Source organism: Indicator indicator, chromosome 14 (assembly GCF_027791375.1).
Source record: "Indicator indicator isolate 239-I01 chromosome 14, UM_Iind_1.1, whole genome shotgun sequence".
In the NCBI taxonomy this organism is placed as follows: domain Eukaryota; kingdom Metazoa; phylum Chordata; class Aves; order Piciformes; family Indicatoridae; genus Indicator; species Indicator indicator.
Window position 1 is genome coordinate 9688838 of NC_072023.1, and position 16593 is coordinate 9705430.

At 43.4% G+C, this 16593-nt stretch overlaps 1 protein-coding gene across 1 annotated transcript in view; it reads left to right on the forward strand.

Annotated features, from left to right (window-relative positions):
* RBFOX2 (RNA binding fox-1 homolog 2) overlaps window positions 1-16593 on the forward strand; it is a 168004-nt gene that overhangs the window by 106657 nt on the left and 44754 nt on the right. The window contains exon 3 of the mRNA XM_054386856.1: window positions 8016-8240. Within this exon, the coding sequence (XP_054242831.1) occupies window positions 8016-8240 (225 nt within the window). The remainder of the gene's footprint in view (window positions 1-8015; window positions 8241-16593) is intronic.

Consider the following 16593-nt stretch of genomic DNA (forward strand, 5'->3'; position numbering starts at 1 on the left):
AATCGTGGTTAGCTCGGATTAAATATACGTGACACATCTGCATCACACTGCTTCTTAGCTGTGATTCATTTGAATTCTGGTCCAGAAAAAGAAATTTAACCCTCTTCTCCTGAGAGTAAAAGTAATCTTCCATGTGTGGGAGATGCTTCTGCCGTTCTGAGTGCCTGCTGGATTATCGTATGACTGGATTTGTAGTATTCTGAGACTTTATTTTCATACTGATTTGTTGAAAGCTGGATGTCTTGTGGATTCCCCCCCCCACCAAGAATGTTTGACTATGAATGTGAAGTGGAAAATATTCACTTGGAATATTGCAGAGATGGGAAGAGTACAGCCAGGGTAGGTGTTAAAGGACCGATGTGGAACAAAAAAGAACTTGAGCCTTCCTCTTACTTGCTGGCTTGCTTTGCTGCTTAGGGCATATCCATCCTGATTACTTTTTCCTTTTTTCCACACCCCCACCCCCTTCTCAATAATTCTCAGAGGTAATTTCATTCCTAATATGGAATGGAAACAGATGTTGAGACCTCAGTGTCGTCTCTTGAAGCACAATTCTCTTTCTAATCAACCCCAGAGAGCGTGAATTGATTGAAAGCATTTGTTGGGACGCTTTTGTGCCAGTAACATTTGACTGCGGCTTTACTTTCTTTCTTTTCTTTTTTTTTTTTTTTTTTTTAAATGGGGAATGATGTAGAGCTCAGGAGCAGAAAATGAGGGCTTTTCAAAAAGTCTGAAAGGTATGTTTCAGGTCGGTAAGTAGATGTGGCTCTGGGCCTTATTAATGTTGCGTAACCAAAGCTTTGGCTCCGTCCAACAGGAAGCCTCTTTGCAGGTTGCCCAGAGGCTTCTTAATTAAGCGTGTACGCATTCAGCACCGAGAGCGTGCGTTAGTGCTTTGGGATAGAGCAAAAGTTGACCGTAGTTGACAATAATGACAGTGTGGGGATGAGTGAGTGCTTCCTGTGCATGAGAGTAAGATAAGGCTGTAATTTTCTTTCATCCTTTCCTACAGAAGACGGTTTGAACTTCTTCTCCATAAAGTTCTTAAATGCATTTAAAGAAAAAAAAAAAAGAAAGAAAAGCCAGCTGTTTTATTTTGCAGAACAGTTTTCCATGGCCTGTAATGATAGAGTGTATATTGGAAGATAACATTGGTCTTCCCTTGCTTTACATATCTAGGAGAAGGAAGGGCAAGATTAGATAATCTAGTGCAAGCTTGCACTAAGAAGTTGAAGAGAACGTGCCTTTAAATGGTTAGCTAGGTATAATTTGAGTGCAGGCATTCCTTTTTTTTTCCTTTTCCTTTTTTTTTTTTCCTTGGTGGAAGAATAGCATATTTAGGCTTAAGTTAACCCCAAGTAAAAAGTATTTCCTGAAATTACTACAGCTGTTTTAAAGAATGGATACTTAAACATTTTCCTTTATTTTAACAAAACTAGCATGAAACTCCATCAAACTTTTACAAGACTGCTTAGAGACAGAGCACTGCTTTGGGAAGATCCAGGAGGAACTGCTCTTGTTGCCTGTGGTAGTAGAGTAAAGATCTAGCATCCTTTTCTGTTACCCGAATATGTCATAGATCAAATGAAGATCGAACTCCATATGTGCAGATGGAAATACAAAACATCTTATTACTTGTGATCCTCTTTAAGGTGCTTTTGTATCAACCCACAGCAAGAAAAAGAGAGGTGATTTTATCAGTCTGGGTTGCCAGACAAGACATTCCAGTCTTGCTCTCTGGAGTAACAGAAATGCCTTTGTAGTGTGAACTGTGGGTGTCAGGTTAGGGTCATGTACCCCTCTGAATCCAGGTACAGGTTTGTACTAAGATGAAGAATACAAGACGGTTATATCCTTTTTATATATCCTTCTCACCTCTGAACTTCCTTTCTGTAGGCATTCTACGCACTGTTCCCATACAGAAACTAATCCATTGTAGAAAGTGTTACTACTGCATTTTGGGGTGAAGAGCTTGTATGATTTTCCTTGGCATCTGTGGGGTTCACATGGCTGAGTCACTGTTTTGGCAAGATTGGAGATTTGGAAAGCTGTCACTTTACCACTCTATGCATCACTTTGCCTTGTGTTTGGGTATCTTCATGACCTTAGAGAGCAAAAGCACTATTTTTAAAATCAAGGCTTAGGTTCCATGTGCTGCGAGAGCCACCGTGTAGGTTGGAGTTTATCTCTGATGTAATGCCCCAGCCTGTGGTTTTCTGGAAGGGATAATGCTTGGGTGTCTGGTGGGTCTTGGAGCATCCCTCATGCTGCTTTGTATCCATTCCCATTTGTGAAGAACTTGCTTGGTGATAAGTTATCAGCAGGCAAATTGTGGAATTGCCTGGGGAGAGGGTTAATGCATGCCGGAGACTGCAGCTCCCCTACAGCCTGAGCTCATCCAAGTGCTGGTGCCCATGGCCCTTCCCTCCCCAGCTTCTCCACCCCCTCTTCTTTTTGGCTTTTGTCTCTTCCAACTCTTTGCCAAGCTGTTTTAGCACTCTTAACTGGGAACAAAACTAACCTGACAATAAAAAGCAAGGTGGTGTTGTGTGGTGGGGTTTTTTGTTTGTTTTTTTTTCCCTGGGATGTGTGCTGAAATCATCTGTGGCCTGAGTCCCATCAAGAGGGGAGGCTTGCTGGAAGGGGATGGGAAGGGAAGCCTGCTGCAGCAACCTTAATTTGTGAGAAGCAGGGTGGAAAAAAAAACCCTCCGTGTTCCTTACTATTGTTCTTTTGTTCCTGGACAGCAGTGATGTGTGGTAGGCCCTTTCTCTCTTGTCTGTGTTACAGCCAGAGGGCAGTGCTTGGCCTCTTCTGCCAGAGCCATGTGTTGCTTTTACCTCCCTGGCAGAAGGCTGTGACTTTGCGGTCCTGCACCCCCCTCGCTCACAAGAGTCCCTTTCATGGGGAGAGCTGAGGGCAAGCAGCAGCTCCAGGTGGAATGGTTGTGCCAGGCTCTTCAGATCTGAGCTACAAACAGTTTTGCTGTTTACGAAAGGGATTAGGTTAGTCCAGAGAATGAACAGTTGTAGCCTGTAACACATTGGTCTTCACAAATGGGTTAATTGCCTCTGTCAGCTGCAAGTTAGTTGATTCAACGTTTCATAAAATGGATTCACTGAATCTGTAGCAATTAGAAGCCCTATTCCACTAACAGGCTCTATAGTCATGTCTCTCCCAGAGACTTGGGGATCACCAAAGTTGAAAAGTATGTTTAAGAGATTACTATATGCTTACATGATATAGCATTTCTCTGCACCTTTCTCTGGTGCTTATTACTTGCAGTTGGGTTATAGACAGAACAGACCATTTACCTTGTGGCAGTTTGCATGGGAATGTCTATACAGAAATTGTACTAGTTTAGCTTTACCAGGTTTATAATGTTTATTTGGTAAGACATGCTTTAATACCTCTGCATGTTATGGCATACCAATTCAGAAGAGATCTGGAATTGTGCTGTTATAAGGCTCCTTTCACATCCCTATAATTACATCAGTTTTTCTAATGAGCAAAACAAAACCACCCCATCACAAAGCAGACTGATCTTTGACAGTTTTATGGAAGTAGGAGGCCTTTGTGTGTGTTTCTGGTGTTCACTTTTGGCGCTCCAATGCTGTGATCTTGGATCACCACCTGCTGTCTGTTGAAAGAATTCATCCTATGTCACATTTGCTGAACCACATTGTTGCTTGTTGAGATGTGGTCCCCAGCTCCCACCCATCTGCAAGGTACTGCTTGCTGCTGTTGCTTGCTGCTGTTACTTACTGTTTCTCTGACTATCTTGGAGCTACAAAGTTTCTTAATTAAGTTAAAGCTCTGTAAACTCTTAGAAGTGCATCTCCATTAGATTCCAACCCCCCTGCTCGTTTACCTAATTTATTTTGTTAGTGAAATATGGGATGGGCTTGCACTGAGCTTTGTAGGCAAACCCTTGACTTAAAAAAGTTGGCACTTGGGAAGACGTGACTGGACCCTTGTAGTGCTAAGAAAAGGGGCCTGAAAGGGGACGCTAGACAAGTATCTCATACCCCTCATGTACCCTGAAGGCTTGGGTGCTGATGAATCGGATGTCAACATTTTACAAGAGGGGACCTGCTTTGAATTCCTACCTGATGTGGATGTGTGATTTCTTTGGTAGCAGTGCAGCTATAGGTTAATGTACATTGTAGTGAGGTTCCTGCCTGTTTATTAAGGCACAGGTGTTAATTATACTGAGTTCCAGTTTTACTGAACAGCCTTTCCCAGTTCTAGCCTGTGATAGCAGCTGGCATAGTCAGTATATGGCAGTACAAACTCATGAAGGGAATCGGTTAACCTGGAACAGCCAAAATTATTCCTGCAGCCAAATGTCCCCCAAGCTATTCTCCTGGAGACTGCCAGGCACCCTGAATTGTGGCTGAGAGCAGTATCTGCCTGCTTCTAATTATTAGTTAAGATTTATTTCATGCCATCACAGAAGTTGAAGATGGCAAGAGTTTTTATGGAGGGCTGCAGTCCTGTGATGGTGTCCTTGCCTGTGTCTAAGGACAGTGGCTATTCTTGGATGCATCCATCTTGGCCTGTTGTTGCATTTGAGTCAGCTCTTAAGAGCATTTCACAAGCTACAAGAGGCAGGACTGGCAATGCAGTGAGGTACATTGTCAAGATGGGATAGACAAAATACTTTCAGTTCCATCTCTCCTCCTATGTATGTACCATTACCGGGAAAGTTTGGGACTTTCTCCATGTTCTTTGTACCTCCTGAGAACAGGGAAAAGGAGCACCTCTTGGCTTCAGGATTTTCCCTGGTACATTAGAAGTAAGGGAAGGAGTTCAGGTGCTGTGTTCAAAGATAAGTGGGACTTTTTCTCCCCCACCATGTTCTTGAAAATATGAGGTGTTGTGTAAATGTTGAAATTTGGTAGAATAACAGAAGAGGTAGAATCTACTCTGGGTTTGGAGGATATCAGCATGCTGTGAAACCTGCAGAGATCTCATCAGGAGTCCTTTTCTGTAGACACTTGCGGAAGCAGAAAAGAAGTAATGCTGAAGCATCAAAGGAAATTAAAATTACCCAAAGGAAAAAAAAAATCAGATGGGAAATGTGAACATAATCATACCAAGAGAAAAATAATTTGAGATCCAGATGCTCTGTGGAATGATGAAACCTGGACAAGCATGATGGTGACAAATCTACAGATAACCTGAGACATGAAATTAAGGATACGTTTCTAATAAAGGATAGGATTTTAGCATGGTAGTGTGATTAGGGGAAAGGAAAAAAATTACAATTGTACTAAAAAATATTTTGTTCTGCACCAGAAATCTGTTATTTGAAAAATCTTGGGAAGGTCAGAGAGAAGTAATAAATAAAGTTACCGTCTGTTTTGCCTTGCAAGACGTGATTAAGCTCCAAATAAATATGTATCGGCAAAATGCCACAAGCAACAGAACAGAGAGTGAGCATTTTTCATCCTTTAAACATTTGTAGATAACTGAAGAAGGGATAGAAAATATGTAAAAGGTTGAAATGCATTTAAACTGGTAGGAACAGTATTAACTGAGAAGGTAAAAATCTTGAAAATGAGATTGTGTAAGGTTTTTGGGCTGGCATTTTAAGCAGTGTAAGAGTGAGATTAAACAAAACACTGGAGTATGTCCTTTGGGGAGCAGCCCTGCACTGTTGAGAGGATGGCAGAATAGGTTTTGTTTGTAGCTAATTAACATTTCCTTGCCCCTATTCTGAGTACTACTGGCTTGTAAATCTAGCTTATTTTAAGAAAATTGGAAATTCTTTTTGCTGCTTCATCTTTACTGGAGTTACTGTACCAATTATTGATTTTTTTTTTTTGTTTGTTTGTTTTTGTTTAAAACCAGTTTCATTTTTAGTTCCTGCTTTTAAACATAAGGGCAGACAACATGGGCTGTATGGAAGCACACAGTCATTTTGATATAATTAAATGTTGGAAGCAAAAGAGCTTGAAAGGGAGGCAGGATACGAACAGAATGGAAAATATGACAGGATGGTCCAAGTAGGTGAGCAGTGGGGGGTTACTGGTACCTGGTTTGCTGCCATCTTTCAGCCTCCCCTTCCTCCTGTTTGTAAAACTTGCCCTGCAGATCTTTGATAGTTTAGGTCAAGTCAGAAGCTCCCTGCTTGGAAGCTGAGAATGGCAAAGGAGTGAGCAGAAGCAAAGAGCTGGTGGAACTGCTGTCCTTTTGTACCGGGGAACCCTGTCCTGCTTTTGAGTGTGTACTCAGTGTGTGGAAAAACCTCTGCAGAGCTGCCAGCATGCGACGCAGGTCTGCAGTGGGTTGTAACCGAGCACTGGCCATGGCTGGCATGCTTGCCTGAATTATCATTTCTCAGATAAGACTGCAGAGTTTTGTGTTTCTGCAGGCAGCAAGGCTTTGCAGCAGCTGGACTTTAGTTAATGAAACTGCCCGTTCGGTCCAGGCCAAAACTGCAGCTCTGCTCCACAAAGTGGTATTGAATGCCCTTCTCTCTCCTCCCCAGCTGCAGGAGCCTGTGGCCACGTGGCCCCCAGGGGGAATGTCAGAGCAAATTTGGGATTCAGCCAGTGTCTGAATGACCTGGTGCTGGCTGGAGGTGCACTGCATTTATCATTGTTTCCTTCCCCCGGAAGGGAAAGCTGCAGGTAGGCTGATAAAGGGACTGACAGATTTGTCCGGCTGCACTGGAGGCCCATCAGCCCCTGTATGCTCCCTGCTGAAAGGCTGCTTGGTAATTCCCACTCTGCCTCTCCTGTCCACAGGATAAGGTCTGCTGCTTTTTTTATGCCATTGATTTAGGCATGCTGGTGTCAGAACAGACTCGAGCACCTCTGGGCTTTGTGGGGGAGGACCCAGGGCTGGAACAGCAGCCAAAATTTAAAATCAGGATTAGTCTGTTGACACGCACATAAATCAAACAGCTCTCCTATCATAAATCTTTCCTGTGGATTTTTTTCTGCTCTGTGTGTGGAAGCAGTAAGGAGCGGTGCAGCAGCCTGGGTTTCCCAGGGTTGGGTTTCAATGGCAAGGCTATTCTCCTTCACCCCAGGTGGTTGAATGCAGCTCCCCACTCTGTGAGATCTCTGCAGGGGTGTGTTTGCATTGGGTGGTTTTTCAGGCATGGTAGGGTAGGGTTTTTGTTGTCTTTTGGGGATATCTTTTTGCGTGGTTATCTGGCTGTTTGTGAGTCATGTGGTTGGTGTCAATTGCATGTAAGACAGTGCTAAAAGCTGCTAAAAAGTCCACTGTCCCAGCGTGGAGGTCTCTGTGGGATACTCTAAGATGAGGGAGGAGTGGGTAATTAATGCCTTGTGTGATGGCAGTGATGCTCAGAACTGGAGAGAGTGTACTGCGGGTTTGTGTTCTCAGCTCAGGTCCACAGCTCTTCAGAGTCTTCTGCAGAGTCAGCGCAAAGCAAATAGAATATTCTAATGACTGGTACCTGAACACTTGTGCAGTACTCCATGCTGCCAGAGCAAAGGAAGGGGCTGCTGCACAGACGAGTTTTAAAATGAGTACTACTTTTCTCTTGCTGTAACACAGCAGAATCTGCTCTGAACCACATAAGTATGCTTGCTTGTGAGCAGAGCTGTGAGGGTCAAGCTGAAAGAGACGGGCCCAGATATGGTACTTCTAGGCATATTAAAGAACCCTGTTCTTCTCTCTGTATTTCTTTCTCTGTTCCAGTGTTTCAGTGCCTCTTCACTCTTCCAAAAGAACGTCTTACTGTGTGTAAAGGCTTGTGTGAGATTACAGGGGTATGCCATTTTCCAGCTCCATAGTTTGTTCTTCATATGCCACCCAGTAAAGAGAAAGTTGCACCAAAAAGATTTAAGATGACAGTGTCATGGCTCAGAGATGTGAGAGGCATGCTCATTTTAACAGAGAATAAAATAGAAGAGTGCACTATTATGGTGGCTATGGGAGGGATATTGGCATTAACATGTATATCGTTTCTTCACCTGATGTTTTGATCTGTTTTCTATAATATAAAGCGATTTTCTCCTTTTCCCCTTCTTCAGGGTAACCAGGAGCCAGCAGCAACTCCTGATGCAATGGTGCAGCCATTCACCACAATCCCATTTCCGCCACCCCCACAGAATGGGATTCCCACAGAGTATGGGGTGCCACACACTCAGGACTATGCAGGCCAGACCAGCGAGCACAATCTGACGCTCTACGGCAGCACGCAGCCGCATGGAGAGCAGAGCACGAACACGGCCAGCACGCAGAACGGATCTCTTGCAGTAAGTGCAGAAGGATGCAGAACAGGAGAGCAAGGTGGTGCTCTGGGGAGGAGCAGCCATTGATTAGATTGCTGACTGCTTAAGTATGCAGCAAATCAGTGGCAGACTTGAAAAGGCGAGAATTATGACCAAAACACTAGATTCTTGTCTTTTATGCATCTCCCCTCTGAAATAGGTGTCTGCAAAGAGCAGCGATACTTCAGGTCATGTTTTTACCATGGTGGCATTGTCTGTAGGCAGTCCTTTACAGAGGTGTTAATTACCTTGTGTTAATTGATGGGCAATTCAAATGAATGTGATGGAGGCAAATTCTGGAAGGTTGATGGTACAGAGGATTAGGGGTGAGCACATGCATTTTAGGTGCAATCCCAAAGTGGTTTTGTTTTCAAGAATCTAGCAGACTATAAATTATTTTTTTTTTCCTGACTACCTGAAGATGGTGAGGAGCTTCAGGACCAAAGGTGGTAAAGGACCTCTCAGTTACAGGCATCTATTTGCCAAACAAAGATTTTTCACCTTCTTATATCTGTATTTTTTTTTCCTTTTTTCTTCCCATGGCCTGGAACTGGCACTGGGCAACATGCTGGCAGATTATCCCAGGAAAAGCTTTATCCACCCCTTAAGCCACTTGTTAAGACTTAACTTCCTAATAAAGAGCCTTATGGTGAGAGCCTTCAGTGCTCGGGGCGGATTTAATCTGTTAATGCTTTCAGTTTTACTTGTAGTTGGGTGTTTGGCTCATGGAGATTATTTTCCCCCTGTAAATGCTGAGTAAATTCAGAGCCAACGATTGGAAGAACTGATAGTGCCAGTTTGTGTGCATGGTTCCTGGCATGTGCCTCTGCTCCTTCTGCAATGGGCAGTGGTTTCATGGTTGACACCACTGGTTATGGCTGTGATAAGATACCTTTGAATTTGTCCTGGGAACGTCACAACGTTGGCATCTTGAAGAAGAAAAAAGAGGACAAAGCCTGTGAAGTGCATTGACAAAGGAAGAGGACCTTCATGTACCTTACTCAGCAAATACAATGTAGATGAGATCAGGCTGGAAATAAAACTTAGAGCTGGTGCGCTGTGCAGAAATGCAAGTCATCATTTTAGTACCAGATTGTCCAATGTCATTCCAACCCATAAGATCTGGGGCTGCCAGTCTCCAACAGACAGCTCTCTTGGATGAGAAAGCTGAAAACAGTTTAGAAAAAAAAAAAAAGGCGGCAGGGCTGTGGCTTTCCACATGTGGGTTTTTTTTTTTTTTTTTTTTTTACTGTACCCATCCTTGCCCAGAGCTTAAGAGTGTTTCTTTTTAATGGAAATGATGCAAGCCTTGACCTTGGGTGTAAGCTTTTGCCAACCCTCCTGCTACTCTTCCATATTAGGAGCCATCTCCATGGCAGTGCAGGGCCAGGCTCTGTGTTTCATCAACTAATGCCGACTTGGAGGAGCCCACAGTGCATGGGAAGGCTGGGTAGCCTGTGAGGAGGTACTGGGAGCCCATCTGTGGGGAGGGAGCGTTGCTGGGAGACTGCTGGGAGGCCGCATTGTTGCCAGGAGGCTGCAGAGGGAGCCTGACTGGCTGGGGTTACCCAAGAAACGGGGTGAATAACATGTAGCAGTTACACTGGCTGTTGGAAACAGGTGGGCGGTCTTGGTCTGACCATTTAAGGTGGTTAAAGATGCCTGAGCTGAGGATGCAGTGTCGGGCTTGCATGTTGTAGCTAGCCAGTAGATGGTGAGGGCATAGATGAGTGTGTGCTGCTGCTGCTGCTATGGCTGGGACTGATCAAACCCAGAGGATCCCAGATGGTGGCACATGAAGAAATCCAGGGGGAGGGGGAATGTGCCTCAGCCAAGGGCCTTTCACATGCCAGACTTTCATGTGCACAAGGTCCCGGGTCTTCTGAGTCCCTGTATCCTTAGGTCTAGGATTCCTTCTGTATGAAGTTATTTTTGTTCTTTGGGCTGTCTTGAGATGTAATTGCTTGTAACTTTTCTCTTTAGTGTACTGATTAATGATGTAGGAGCTAAGGGATGGAAGAAAGCTCAGTAACTACTCAAGGTAAAGCACACATTTAAAATATAGCAGAACAGGTTGGTTATTTCACCTTGAACATCTACAGCTAACATTAAGCATCTTGTCCATCGTATAAGCAGATTGTTATTCATTTGACATATGTGTTCAGTCCATGTGGACTAGACTGCTGTGGTTTACAGCATCTTTTCCTTTCACCATTTTGTTGTCTTGCTCAAAGAACAGTGCTGACTTTAATAGAGCAAAAAGTCATCACGGGTGATGTATGCTCCTTCTCTCCATTACTGCGACTGACAAGTGCAGCTGCTGCTGTGTGTGAAGGTGATACCCCAAGCTGAGCAGCTGGTGCATTTTTCAGCTACTGACTTGAAGCCTGTGCTCCCATGGGATGATTTAGAAATTCCTTCAGCCAAACAGATAAGGTCTCTCCTTGCTTTTAAGAGCAAAGCTTGTGCTTGGTCCAACTGGGACACAGTGAGATAGTGGAAGGTGTGCTCAGATGGTGGGGCTTTCCTGCTTTTTAAGACTGGTAGCTTTTAAGATAATTGTAAAAGTAACAGAGGCTATGGTCCCTCATGGAAAGGGGAGTTCAATCTCACTGGGAAGTTGTTGTGTAGCAGTGTGGTGGGGTCTATAGTGCAGTCCCTAATACACTGGTGAGAGGAGTACCTTTTATAGAAACTTGGCACATTCTGGCAGGCAAGTCAGATTGAATAATCGATCTGAGATTAGTGGTGATGTCTGAGTTAATAGACAGTGGTTGGGAAGCCTGAGGTCAAACATCAGCAGTGAATTTAAGTAAAATAAACTTTGAGGGTCAAAGTCCATGCCTCTCTACATAGTCTAAAAGCTGTGAGCAGAGGGGAATGACTGGATGGTGTCATCAGCTGAGGATGAGCTTGGTTCTAGTGGTCTGAGTGCAGTGGAAAGCATTCAAAGCTCTCAGCTCAAAGCATGGCAAAGAAATTGGCACAATAGGTGGTGTAATACAAACGGCTTAATATTTTGGAATTTTTATTTTGGGATCAAGCCTCATCTGTGGGGCTTTGTTTCTTGCCTGGCATGTGGGTCTCCTGGTCTTCATCTCCATGCATCTGTCCTTTCTCTTGATACTGTCCCAAAGCACAGCTGAAAGACCAGGATTAAAAATAGATGGAGGTACTGGACCATATTTGGCCTACTCAGTCTGCCCGTAGTGGCTTGTCTCTTAACCCATCGACACTCTGCATTTCACCTCTTATGGTGCTGGGTCACCTGCTTCTTCCCCTTTCTTGTGTTATTGTGCATATCCCTAATGGAAACACCCAGCACAGAGAGCTGCAAATGGAGATGCTAATTAGCCTGCAGTACCCCTGGCAGCTGAGCTGATCTGAAGATTCACTGCTGTCAGAAATGAGAGATCTGGCTCCAGGAGCAAACTCCCACTCCTATTTACTGGCTCTGGCATTCCTTACGTGAGCCACTTTAATTCACTGACCTGGCAGAAAGCTGTCAGTTCTTTTGCTGGGTTAGTGAATTAGAGCAGCTCTTGGAGGGGTCCAGCAAACGCTGTTGTTGCAAGGTAAGTGTATAGAGTGGAGCTCATGGCCAGAAGCCGAGAGCAATTGTCATCTCTCTGCATCTCCTGGTACTCTACCCGCCAAGGGAAGATTAATCATCCACTGAACTAAAAAAGCTTGCTTGATAGTAAATGCAATGCACTTAATACTGTGAGCTGATTATTCAACTCGTTTCTCTTGTTAATGTCAGAGGGAAGAATTTGTGTGTCTGTATAAATTATGGAATGCAGCTGGAGGTATAGAAGTAGAGGAATAAGTTTATGTAAATTGCTTCGCCTGGCAATGGCAGGTGCTGTCGTTGTCGTGAACCGATAGAAAGCATTATTTAATTAGAGTGTCTCTCAGCTTCTTAATGTGACACACTGAAACATATTCAACTCATCTTCCACACCATAAAGGACTAGTGACTTTCTGGCTTCTTAAAAGAGACACATCTGTGGTGGTGAGACCTCTATGTATTGTGTTCAGAAGCAAGATGGGGAAGCTGCTTGGTCACCTGGCTGTGCCACATACATCTAGCAAGGGTTTGGAAAGAAGGGAGCAAATGACACCAAGGGTTCATCAGTTGACTTTTGTAACACATGGATGATGTTACAATGATGACTTTCCCTTGGGTAGGTGCTTCTTGCCTACTTTGAGATTGCAGAATTTTCCGCTGTAATTACTTTTCATCACTTCAGTAATTAAAGCAATTGCTCATGTGAGGTATTTCAGGTGAAGAATATGTTTAATGAATATCCTCACTTACCTTTTGATACTGCTGAGCAGGTAGGCATGAGGAAGAACTAACTTCAAATAAGTAGCTAGCTGCTGGTTATTTGGCCACCTCATCCTGGAAATTGCTGTCTTGAGATAGAGAACTCTGACATTCATCATCAGGAATTTGCTTTGAGTATGAGGCAGATTATTGTCAGCAGTTCTAGACTTGTGTCTAGTGAGGCACATTTAAAAATTGTTTCAAAAGAGAAATAGGAAATTAATCAGCAAATATCATACTGTTAGAGCATACAGCTGTGGTACTTCTGCATATCTCAAAGGTTGTAGCAGATACAGAAGTAGTAAGGAGAAAGATAATAGTGATGATGAAAGGGATGTAGCAGGTTTTTATGAAAAGAAATTAAACATTCACTTCTGAAAAGAGCTGACAGGAATGAAGGCATGTGACAAGTACATAGAATATTCAATGGTATTGGAAATAAAACAGGGAAATTTCCCATTTGCACTTACAAAGATGCACACAGGAAATAATCATGTGCCAAGTATATATAAAAAACAAAATCAATGTATTTGTTTCTTTTTATTTTTTCCATGTAATTAAAAATTTAGCAATCATCCTCTTGTCCATAGGATACTTTGAAAGTTGAGACATCACCTGGCTCAGTTTGCTGTGGAAAAATCACTAAACCATTGCCCTCTTCCACAGATGGAACAAATTTGGTATATCTGAAAAATCAATTACCTGGATATAGTTCTAAAATTATATTTACTGCTCTTGAAAGGTGATTATTAGCCTTGTGATGATCTGTCTGCTAAACAAGTGTCATTTAAGCAGCAGAAGTTCTCATGCCCTTTGCTCTTGAGTGTAGGACTTCAGTCCTAGTAAGGTAGATTGTGGCGGGGCAGGAGAAGGATTTTGTCTAATGCCTAATTCTTCACTCATTTTTCTACCAAACCTGTTCAGTAGGTAACTGTGCCTTGGTGGGTGACTGGTTGCTTCCATGTGAGTTCTTCACTAGAAGTTGCAGAGATCTTCCCATGTCATCTGCATTTGCCTTTGCATTGAGACGATTGCCTTCTGCCAGTCATAGCTTTCAGTTGTTGTCTCCATGCAGTTCCTCAAGCCCTTGATCCAAACAAGGTCTAGAAGCAATGGAGTCAGCAGAGTCTGTCTCCCAGATTTTGTAAGCCACCCAAGTCCCCTTTTAAATATAGTTATTAGTTACAGTTTGTGTTTTGTAAATATTTTCTTTGCAGTGATTTATGGCTCTTAACCTCCTCATTATGATTCACAACATTTTGGACTGCCTGCTTCCTGGGAGAGAGGATGAGGGCTTGGTTTTTGTTTTTCTATAATTTGGACCTGAAGCAGTTCCAGTTCTAAAAGCAAGTGGGAGATGGAAACAGAATGTGCTGGGTATTAATAGTCTCTGTGCTGGACAGTTGCATTGGTATTTGTCTGGCCCATTGGAGAGGTAGTCCTCTCTCTGGCCAGGCAGATGGAGATGTGGTCAGACCTCTTCAATTGCTTGTTCATCAGCTGATTTAGGACAGAAGAGTCTAGGCAAGAGGTGGGAAGATGGTTGTAGAACTGCCCTTAACCATTTCAGAACACTGTCATTGCCAGATGTCTTTCTCCTCTTTTATCTGTATACATGCACATCTATATAGCCAGGCTTCTCTTTGCAGTTTCCTCTTCCTTGGAGTTTCCTTACTGCTGGTGGGTGTAAGAGAGGAGCTGGCATGGGCAGCAAGTAGTTAAAAGCAAAGCACATATTGCACATGTCCTGGGCTCTGATGCATTTCTCAGTGACCTTGAGCAGAGCTCAAAGCTTGCCTGTGCAGGCATGAATGACATTATCACCTATGTAAGTGTACGCTATGCAGACTTTGCTGAGGAGGTGAGGTGGATCCAATACTCCATCTAAATGCAGAATCTTTGCTGCAGCATGTCTGTGTTTTCTGGTGACAGACACCGAGACCTAGGGAACATATATTTAGCTCCCTTTTGAGCCTAATTGCTGTCTGTAGTGAAGAGAGAGGAATGGTTCTTCTCTGTGAAGTGTTGATGTGAGGCCAGAGGGAAGGAGCTGAAACTTGGTGCGTGGAAGGAGTCAGGGTGGGCAGTGCATGCTTGGTGAAATGCAGGCTTTTATCTTCTGGCTTCGCCAGGGTAGTGCTGTTGCCAGTCTCCATTATGTACTGCCTGAGAACAGGCTTCAGGCTCTTCCTTTCATCTCCTTCCTGATGAATTAAGATGAAGACTATAGCAAAAAAAAAGAAAATAAAAAAGACAAGTTCTGAGGAGGCTATTTCTTTCATTTATGTGCAGCTGAATATGTGGTAGTAGACAAATGTATTGAGATAATGTTATAGTGGCTGAAAGTTCAAATCTTACCTTAGGGCCCTGGGTGTCAGAAATCAGGGAGCTACAGCATCCAGAAAGAGAAGGTATATAATGTGAAACTGCTGCTGAAAAATCAGGATATGTGAAAACCTAAAAAGCATTTGGAGACTCTTAGTGTAGTCGAAAGGTAAAAGTGGACTGAGATTCCCTATTCCTTCTATTGCTTTTCCTCTTTGAAGCCTTTGTCTTGCTGTATACTTCACACTCGCTGCAAAATGACTCCTGTGAGGTGGCAGCACTTTGCCATATGCAGGAGCAGCTGTCAGTGTTTTTGAGCAGATCACTATACATGATACATCACACCCTTGGTAAGCAAGGAGTTCTGCCCTCTGCCTCTGAACAAATGGATGGGAGAGAAGTGCAAACGACCTGCCAGCTTCCCCCCCTGTGGAAGCAGCAGATCCAGTCCTGTGCAACCTACGTTTGAATTCAAAGACAAAACATTTTCATCGTTACTGTTTGGAATCTGTTGTTCCTCATGCACACTGCAGAAGATGCACCTGTGTGCATGTTGGAGGGTGCACCTGTGTGCATGGATGTTTGCTGACTTGCCAGTTCCACACAAAGCCACAGAAAACATGGGATTTGGCAAGCTGCAGCAGCAGGGCTTGAAAATGGATTGTAAAAAAATCTCTCTTAGCAGGAGTGTTGACAATTTTGGAGAGTTATTTTGAAGCACTCCCTCCAGGTGTTGCATACTATGGTGATGGCTGGACTACCCTTGTGTTTTGTTCTTCTTGGACAGGTTTGCCCTGGGGAACAAAGGACTCTGATGGAGTTATAAAAATAAAACTACCAAATAGCTTAGAGTTATTTAATCATAAGCCAGCTGCATCATCTTTTCCCCTAGGGTGCACTCTCCATATGTTTGGAGATGGATTTTGTCATAGTGGTGAGGACAGAGAACTTGGGGAAGGGGAGGCATGGAAATCTTAGAGGTTGTTCTTGAAAATTTGGTGTTTGAAGAATGGATGAGTCTTAGCCAAATAAAAATACTTCATCCTGCTAGGCTTTTCCCAGGACTTGCGTGGCTCTAGGGAGTAGGGCTCCTTGCAGGGCAATATCTCCATTCTTCTTACCACAGGTTTATTTGTATGAACCAGATCAAATGTGTTTTGTGCTCCCTGCACAGCCTTACTAAAATAAGATGAAAAAGCTGCCCCTTCTTTGCTAAGCATGAAAGGACCCCAGTGCTTACTGTTCACTTGCTCTTGTTAGTGCTTTATAACGGATATATGTTCAACGTCATGTCTGAAAGAGAGATTTCTGGTCAGAAGAATCTCTTAATGTCACCTGTTCGGCTCATCTGTAGACAGATGTTTCTTTCCAAGTATTTATGAAGCGTTATATATTGAATGATGTGCAGAACAGTCTGGCAAGTCCGGAAAGTGATTGAGGAGTCAGTGTGGGCAACTCTTCCGAGATTTCTTTCCTCTTTGGTGCACACTGTGTATTTTAAACAGGAAAAAAGGAAAAGGTCCCAGAACAAACCCAACCCTACTCTCAAATCTTTAGTTTTAAGACCTGTCTTGTGTTCTTGAAGGTGCTTAAAAAAAGGCTGGGTGTAGCAATTAGGTGGTCCTTGCTTTCTTATGTAGCTTATTTTCACTTGATGGGTTAATGAAGAAGTCAGATTGGCAC